The 7,892-nt window shown below is 36.1% G+C and overlaps 2 protein-coding genes across 3 annotated transcripts; one reads left to right on the forward strand and one right to left on the reverse strand.

The window, feature by feature from the left end:
- Positions 1–1,221: 1,221 nt before the first annotated feature.
- On the forward strand, positions 1,222–2,376 carry LOC141587425 (putative E3 ubiquitin-protein ligase RHA4A). Its single transcript, XM_074408912.1, has 3 exons — positions 1,222–1,686; positions 1,762–1,856; positions 1,937–2,376. The coding sequence occupies exons 1-3, from the start codon at positions 1,456–1,458 to the stop codon at positions 2,304–2,306; spliced, it is 696 nt and encodes a 231-aa protein (XP_074265013.1). The 5' UTR covers positions 1,222–1,455; the 3' UTR covers positions 2,307–2,376.
- A 563-nt stretch (positions 2,377–2,939) lies between these two features.
- LOC141587424 (auxin response factor 9-like) lies at positions 2,940–7,195 on the reverse strand. 2 transcript variants are annotated; one of them, XM_074408910.1, is made up of 15 exons: positions 6,743–7,195; positions 6,536–6,651; positions 6,343–6,438; positions 6,173–6,229; positions 5,831–5,983; positions 5,647–5,731; positions 5,389–5,479; positions 5,133–5,297; positions 4,886–4,999; positions 4,719–4,791; positions 4,449–4,599; positions 4,303–4,361; positions 3,860–4,210; positions 3,516–3,703; positions 2,940–3,426 (listed from the first exon to the last, which is right to left on the reverse strand). In XM_074408910.1, exons 1-15 carry the CDS (start codon positions 6,765–6,767, stop codon positions 3,288–3,290), a joined length of 1,863 nt encoding a protein of 620 aa, XP_074265011.1. In that variant the 5' UTR covers positions 6,768–7,195; the 3' UTR covers positions 2,940–3,287. The 2 variants fall into 2 exon arrangements, with proteins under 2 accessions (XP_074265011.1, XP_074265012.1); XM_074408911.1 differs by having other exon boundaries at positions 4,303–4,358; positions 6,743–7,193.
- Positions 7,196–7,892: the final 697 nt, after the last annotated feature.

Raw genomic sequence — 7,892 nt, forward strand, 5'->3', positions numbered from 1 at the left:
GTTAATATTATTACTTTCACTACATCCCATGTTAATACTATTACGTTCACTACTTTTCGGTTACTGTTGTTAGTATAACTACACATACTATTTTTACGGTTAACCCGTTAGTTTTATCAAACTCATATATTTAAATAAATTAATATTTTCTTAAAATCGAATTGTTAGTTAATTTTTCATACTCTCCCCGTTGATCTTACTGTTACTTTCATTACATGTGTTGTCACTACTATTACTTCCACTTCTCCCGCCGTCATTATTTTTTCTTGCACTACTCCCGCATTTATTATTGTTAATTTTACTACTCTTGTTGCTGCTAGTATGATTTTCACTACTCTCGTTGCTATTATTGTTGCTTTTACTACTCACATGGGTGGTTACTATCATAGTAGTTAATTATCTAGTTGTATTGGAGTTATATATTTAAATAAATCTGAAATATTATATTAGAATGTTATTTAAGAGTAATAATTATTATTTACTAATTAAATTACAAATTTAATGAATTATGGAATGCTATATTTGTTGGAAATCTGAATTGATTTAGTTACCTTTTAATAGTTTACTTATTATATTATATTTGTGTATGTTAAATAATTAACATCTTTATATTAATTAATATCATAAGTGAGACCCGTTATTTTAAGGAAACTCGCCATATTCTAGTATTCTCTAAATTTATACTTTTAACCAAAATTATATAATATTTACATTGAAATCCCTTGTTCAGGTCCATCACACGCCGCTAGTGATTAAAAACTATATAGTATAATTAATTTGTATAAATTTATTTAATTACATAGAAGTCCCTTGGTTTCTGGAATTAATATATAGTATTGATTGATTGATACATTGCGACAAGGTATCATGAATTTAGCGGATTCACTGTGATTAGGCTTAACTAAACCGCAACCAACATATCCTATGTCTAGTAGCCATATGTTTAATTATTTGGTTCTAAGCTTGGTACAAACTACAGACAGAGTAACTACATTAGTTGAGTATAACTTTGATCAAATTATGTTTGCTAGTTTTATAGTAGCACAATACTTGTGTCATCCTGATCAACTAGTTAAATACTCCGCTAACTATGTAAATATTGAAATCCGCTAGTTTACAACAGAAAAGTCACGATAAATACATGGAAGTTGAGAAGACATATTCTTCTCCAATTCCCTCTCATAGGCTTTGTTCCATCAAAGATATATACAACCAAAAAAGGCAGAATATAAGCATCCATTATTTTCATATGATTATGTGGTTTTGTTAAACAGCTCCTTTCTTCTATTCTCTCAACTAAACCTTACATATATTTTATTTGTCCTTTTCCCACCTGATCCTCTCTACATAAACAATATAATAATTAATTTCTTATAAATACAAATGATGAGAAAGCCAAAAAGTATCCAAAACACCAAAGTGTAGTAGTATATATCATTATCATCAGTGAGGAGAATGGGAAAGCATGAAGGTGAAGCAAGAATTACAAATCCGAGTTTATACCCGGAACAGCTTCAAATAAAGCTATATCAGGCTTTTATTTTCTCCATACCAATTCTATTTTCCATCATTTTATTTCTTCTCTTCTACCTTTTCTATCTCAAGAGAAGAGCTGCTAATAATAATGTCGCCTCGCAAAATCCGAGGATACAACTTTCTGCTATCAGCAGCACTAGACATCACTCAGTAAGCAAACGACCTCTTGTTCAACTTAATTTATACTAGAAAAGTAGATTTCTCATTTAATGAGTAAAAATGTAGGCATGGAATAATAATAATGTGGGTATCAAAGGAGAGCTCAAGGAGAAGCTGCAAGTAATCCGGTTTGATGATAAAGTTAAAGCGAGGGATTCCTTGTAAGTCGTCAATCATTTGGGTATTTTGATGCCTACGCTAAACTGGCTTAATATAATGATACCCATGTCCACCCTTGCAGATGCTGCGTTTGTTTAGGAGAATTTGAAATGGAAGAAGAGCTACGACAAGTACGATTGTGCAGGCACGTATTTCATGGCGATTGCATCTACCAATGGCTTAGAGCCAATGCCACATGCCCACTTTGTAGGTGTCCTCTACTATCTCCTCCTCCTCCTCCACTCAATACTTTGCATCTGATTCGAGCAAATACTACAATCCATCAAGTACTACAAAACCACCAGGCGGCCCAACAACAGGACCAAGGGGAGCGGACACAGAGTAGCTCGGTTGGATCAGTAGAGCATGTAATTCAGATTTCTGAGGAGCCATCTTCAAGTAACACTAGTAGTTGTTTATCAAGTGTGTACGTCTCGAATGTAGATATGTAGTCAAGGTGGATCCCAAAATTTTGTAGCTGACAACAAAGATAATGTAGAACAAGGAACATCGATTGGCATGGCATTGTTTGTCGTGTATATATAGCAGGGTCAAGAGCAAGCCGGCAGGGTCAGGAAGGTCTGGACGTGACTTAGGGCAGGGTGTCAAATTTAGAGAGGAACAAGTAATCTCCTTCCATAGGGGCCTGCATTCTGATTGAACGCTGCCGACTCTTTTATAGCACCCAACATGTAATATTAAGAATGTCGATGGTCAATTGGTAACAAAACGCTAGTAATTCTTGTATAAGACGAGCTCACGTTTTCTACCCAATTAAGGGCATTTACAATAAAAATAAAATCAACTACATTTAAATTGCAAGTACATACCACTAAGAAACTATTATGTTCATCTCATACAAGAATTTAAATTGCAACCTAAGGGAGTTGTTTGCTTAGAAAGAGGACTGAAGCAAACATGCCACAAAATCACGCACTCGCTCCGTTTCAATGAATAAGCCCCATTTAACTTATTTATCGAGGAGAAAAAAACATAAAACAGGGCTTATTTACTGAAATGGATAAAAATGAAATTCGATATTCACAGGCGTAGGAAGGAGGTAGATGAGGGGTTGATGGATGATGTAGGGCAGAGGTGGCCAACATTTTTATATATTCACATGACTTGTACAAATTCTTCTAGCTTTAATCTCCACTAACACACGTACGTACACCCAAACCGCATAAACTAAACCAGTAACCCCTTCAAAAGCCAACTTTAGTTGTTGGTTTCTGGAATTCTACCTTCCAATTTGCTTAACAAATTGCTCTAAAAAGTGAGCTACCAACAAATTTAGAACTAGCATCTTTTTCCTCTAATCTTCACATTACCACTAATTAACCACTAACAAATCTTTTAGACAATTACTCATTAACATAACATGAATAACTAACACCACCACCTACTAGGGAATTTGGGTTGGATTAACAGGTTCAGTTCCCAGACGTTCCAAAGCTTAGAACAGTACCGTCACCTTCCAATGATGATGCTGCCACTTTGCTTCCTGGACTCATTTTCTTCAGTTCTTGACTTGAGCAGATGTACATCTTTCTAGCCATGTTGCAAAATTCCCTGAAACAATAATAAAAACAAACAATCAATGACAACACACACATAGCTTTGTGTCACACATACATGCGCAAAAAAGTGAACAAACTTACGGCCATGGGTCATCACCGACAAGCATCATGTCACCTTCGTCATCTGTAAAGACAACTTCCCACTTATCTCTAGGGCGGAGTTCTCCCTTTATACCAAACAGATCCTCCAATTCGTCAATCAGCTCATCATATCCTTCTAATGTGCCCAAATCAACTGCCCGACCGACAGCAACGCCTTGCATTTGCACCTTAATCCACCAAGATTTTTAAAAAACACACAGCCTAATCAGCTGACAAGAACATGACAATCGGCGGGACAATGGTATCTTTAACTAACCAGGATTAGAGTCCATACGCTAAAGCAGATAAACAAGACTAGGGACACATTAGTTTATTAGATTTACCTTGGTCCTACTCCTAGTAGATGAAAACGATTTACTCTGACAATTTAGCTGTGGTAATTGCCTCTTTTCACGACACGTCTTTGATAGATCTGAATCCACAGCTGAATCTGAGCTCGGGCCCTGTTCTGCAGTGGAAATTCTAGTCACATTTAAGTCTTGCACAAATTCCTCTTCTCGAGCGATGGGTGTTGAAGGTTTCATCAGGTCAATTCCAAACAAACGGTAACTTGCAACTGTCTCAGTTTTCCTCCCATTATCAATTGGTTCATTACTTTGCTTTGTGGACTTTGGAGTGGCATATCCAGAGAAAACAGACCATGCTGTTGCACTCTTACAGTCCTCAACTTCACTCTAATGTGAAACAAAAGAGCCATTAAACTCCAAAAAAAATAAAAATCAAAGACAGTTTTCAATACAAACGCTGCCCCCAGCCAAAAGGTTACCTGGCCAACACCTCCAGAAGGATTCCAAGGCGTTGAATCGTTTATCGACATAGATTCTGCTATAAAACATGGAGTTAGGAACAAATTCAACCGAACCATACTACAAGAAGGCAAACGTTACAAACTTAAGCACATGATCCACTAACCATGATTAGGGATTTCAATGGAAGGTCGATGTTTTTTGTTCTTAGTGATGAGATCAGCAGCGTCTGAAGGAGGAGAAGCCCCAAAAGATTCAATATCCCACGGGGATACCCTATCTGGCCTTAGTATTGATGTAGGTTCATCCCATTGAACCTGCAGAGCAAAGTCAATAAAGCGAAGGAAGACAATATATGACAGAAAATACACTTGTGAACTCTGTATTTTTTTAAAGTAAAACATTTCAAACAAAGAAGTGGGGATGGGATATGAACCTTCAACGAACGCCATCTAGAATCTTTCCAATGAGGTGAAAAATCATCGACACCGACAACTGTTCCTGTGAACCTTTTTATAAAAAAAAAATTGATAATGAAAGATTCATCAGTATGATACAGAGTCAGCTTCAGAAGAAAATAGAATAATATAATATTCCAACTACCTTCTCTCAGGAGTGTCCTCTCCTTCAAATCTCATCTTAAACCTCATGCCGACTGCAACACCATTGTTGACCGACTCCAAATATTTGTTCAAACCTATGATGAATTGGCTCATCCTGCTTGGTTAAACATACAGAAAAAACCCAATTGTATCAGGAGAGAAACGGAAACTCAAAAGAATAAAAATAAGTAGTACTTGTAATAAAATACATGCCATTCATAAATGCTCAACAGCTTCAAATAACTAACCTCGGCTTATAGTACACCACAAAGAATGTTTGAGTGCTGATCGCGTGGGATGCAGTGGCAAGAACTCCAAGATGCATGCTCTGACTGGAGATCACAGATGATGGCATGTTGCTCTGCTGACGCGCCACACGCCTAACTCCAACCCGCAATTCCCCATTTTCTCCTCTAAACAACAATCAATTCATGACCCACTGAGATTCAGAAATATTTTACAGTCTAGCAACAAAGTAACACCCAGCGCTCGCTAATATCATACCTGAGAAATACAAAGGAATCACCGGCGACTAATCTCTTTGAAGTCACAAAATGACTCCAACCGGTTGTAAGCAAATGCCTCCTAGGTTGCCCTACACAAAATTCAGTGATTTGCAGATATATTAATATCAACCAATGCTTTGTGTGAATGACATCTATGATCTGATGATCATAGCAAGCTTTCTCCTCTTAACAAAAACTATTGCTTCCACATATGACTCGCATATCTTTAAACATTGAAAACAAGAGAGAGTACCACCTCTGAAGATGTGCTTAAAACGCCAAACATAGCCATGTAAATCTTCAGCAGCCAGCTCTTGAGTTGGAGTTTGCTGCGTCATATCCTAAAAAGAATCACAAAACAAACATCCCATGGTCAATATAAGACAACTACAGATAATGAACGAAAAAAGAAGAAAAAGGCATGGAAAAACCATGTATACCAGGGGCGGAAGGCATTCATTGGCATGCTTTCGAAGAACCGAGAACCCACCGTGAGTACTAGTGTCGGAAGCTGTCAAGGCCTTGGAGAAGGATAAGACCGCAGGCTTTGGTGGTTCGGGTGGGCATGGATCGGGCTTAGTAGGTTCCGCTTGCTATACACAAAATCCAAAACCCCAATTCGAGTATCTCAGTATGTGACATAATTAATCAAACAAGCACAAAAAAAAAAACAGCAACCCAAAAAAGGTAGGGGAGTAGTAGAAAAGATTGAGATGACCCAAATGTCAAAATCAGAAAGCAAAAAAGAAAAAAAACATCACTTTCAAAGTTTCAATACTTACATCTGCTTCAGGCATTAAAGTAATCTGGGCATAAACTTCATCTGTTTCTTTTTCAGCCTACAAAATCACAAAAGCAATTTTGGGAATAAACCCTCTTTTTTTACCAAATCAAACTCTCAATCATATTAAATTAAACTAAAAATAATAAGTAAGAATTGAATTAAAATTACCAGTAAAGCAATGTCCATGACACGGCATAGGATCTTGGAGGGCAGATTAAACATGTGAATTCTGTCATTTAATTCCTCATTTGTTGATGCTTCCAACTAAACCAAAATTACCCAATTAAAGGTACCAACTTTAACACAATTCCACCTAACATAAACTCGAGAAATCTACCAAAATTAAATAGAAATGACATACTTGTTCCATATGACCTTGGGGGAAATAGTAGACTCGTTCGTCTAATCGCGGAATTTCTACTAATGGACCAGCACATGCTCTCCATAGTTCTGGATACAACACATCTACTCCACCTCCTACAAATATATCCGTCTTAATCATTTGTTTAACTTTGTAATTATAATCAAAGGTAAACAAATGAGTTGAAATTGATTGATAGAAGCAAACCTGAATCTGTGGAAGGAAACGCCATAGTAATTGAGTAGAAACGGTTGAAGAGAAAACCTTAGTGGCAATAAATATGGATGGATGTGTTGGTAATTAAAGGTGGAGTCTTTTGTAGTTCCCAATAACGCCAGTAACTGAAAAATTAAATTAATTAATTCAGGTCCCCAGAAAACAGCTCGGAAAACAACTCCCCTAGGAATATCCCCTCATTAATTATCGTAAATTATAGAATAAGACCGTCTCACAGCGTTGTATAACTCTAAAGAGAAGGAGTATTGAATATATTGGTGATGATGATGAAGAAGATGGGTTTGTGTTTTGAGAACGGCGTTAGAATTACCCAAAACCGCTTTACGCGCGTCATATAAGTAGTACGCCTACTTCACTTGTATTGCTTTTATTTATGTTTCCCCTTTTTTTTTAACTTAATTAATAATAATAACCATGGCTCATCGTATCCACACGGGGGCACTAATAATTTTATAATATTAAACCATGTTAATAATAATGATTTTTCTGATGTGTGTGTCTTAAGAGTATATATTAATAAGCGATATATGAAAAGATTTACAATATATTCTCATGCGAAGTGAAGTATAAACTTACTTTTAGCCTAATTGGTGAGAATTTTTTCATATATAGCTTATTAATGTGTGATTTAAATGGTACATATTAGAAAAATAGTACTCTCTCCTATTCACCATTTTCTTCCCCTTTTCTTTTTGCACAAGAAATAAGAATTGAATTTGTACCACATAAAATACACTACCCCACATGCTATTGAATTTGGACCGCACAATTCGACCCAAAAAAGGAAATAGGAAAGAAAATGTGAATAATCCGTAAAAGGAAATAGGGAAGAAAATGGCGAATAGGAAGGAGTAATATAATGGTGTTAAAAAATTAACATTTATCAAGTTTCTGCATTGGGACTGTTTTTTAAGAAAACTTTGACATTCTGTTTTTCTATATTTGTGTTTCGACCGGGTAAAACGGCAATACAATAGGGTGGTACGGGATATCTTCTGAGATTACGTTTTATGACAATATTATTCAAAGTGGACCTTATTCATATTCTCACTAATTAATAATCTTATTACCCTTTCCTTTTGAAATTGACGGGGAATATTGTTAGGATATTTTTGTATAT

Source organism: Silene latifolia, chromosome 6 (assembly GCF_048544455.1).
Source record: "Silene latifolia isolate original U9 population chromosome 6, ASM4854445v1, whole genome shotgun sequence".
NCBI lineage: Eukaryota > Viridiplantae > Streptophyta > Magnoliopsida > Caryophyllales > Caryophyllaceae > Silene > Silene latifolia.

Coding starts and splice junctions, on each gene's coding strand:
- LOC141587425 (XM_074408912.1), top strand. CDS start 1,456: ATGGGAAAGCATGAAGGTGAAGCAAGAATTACAAATCCGAGTTTATAC. Junction 1,687..1,761: donor GCAGCACTAGACATCACTCA/GTAAGCAAACGA, acceptor GTAAAAATGTAG/GCATGGAATAATAATAATGT. Junction 1,857..1,936: donor GTTAAAGCGAGGGATTCCTT/GTAAGTCGTCAA, acceptor CCACCCTTGCAG/ATGCTGCGTTTGTTTAGGAG.
- LOC141587424 (XM_074408910.1), bottom strand. CDS start 6,767: ATGGCGTTTCCTTCCACAGATTCAG. Junction 4,792..4,885: donor GAGGACACTCCTGAGAGAAG/GTAGTTGGAATA, acceptor TTTTATAAAAAG/GTTCACAGGAACAGTTGTCG. Junction 4,600..4,718: donor CTAGATGGCGTTCGTTGAAG/GTTCATATCCCA, acceptor TTTGCTCTGCAG/GTTCAATGGGATGAACCTAC.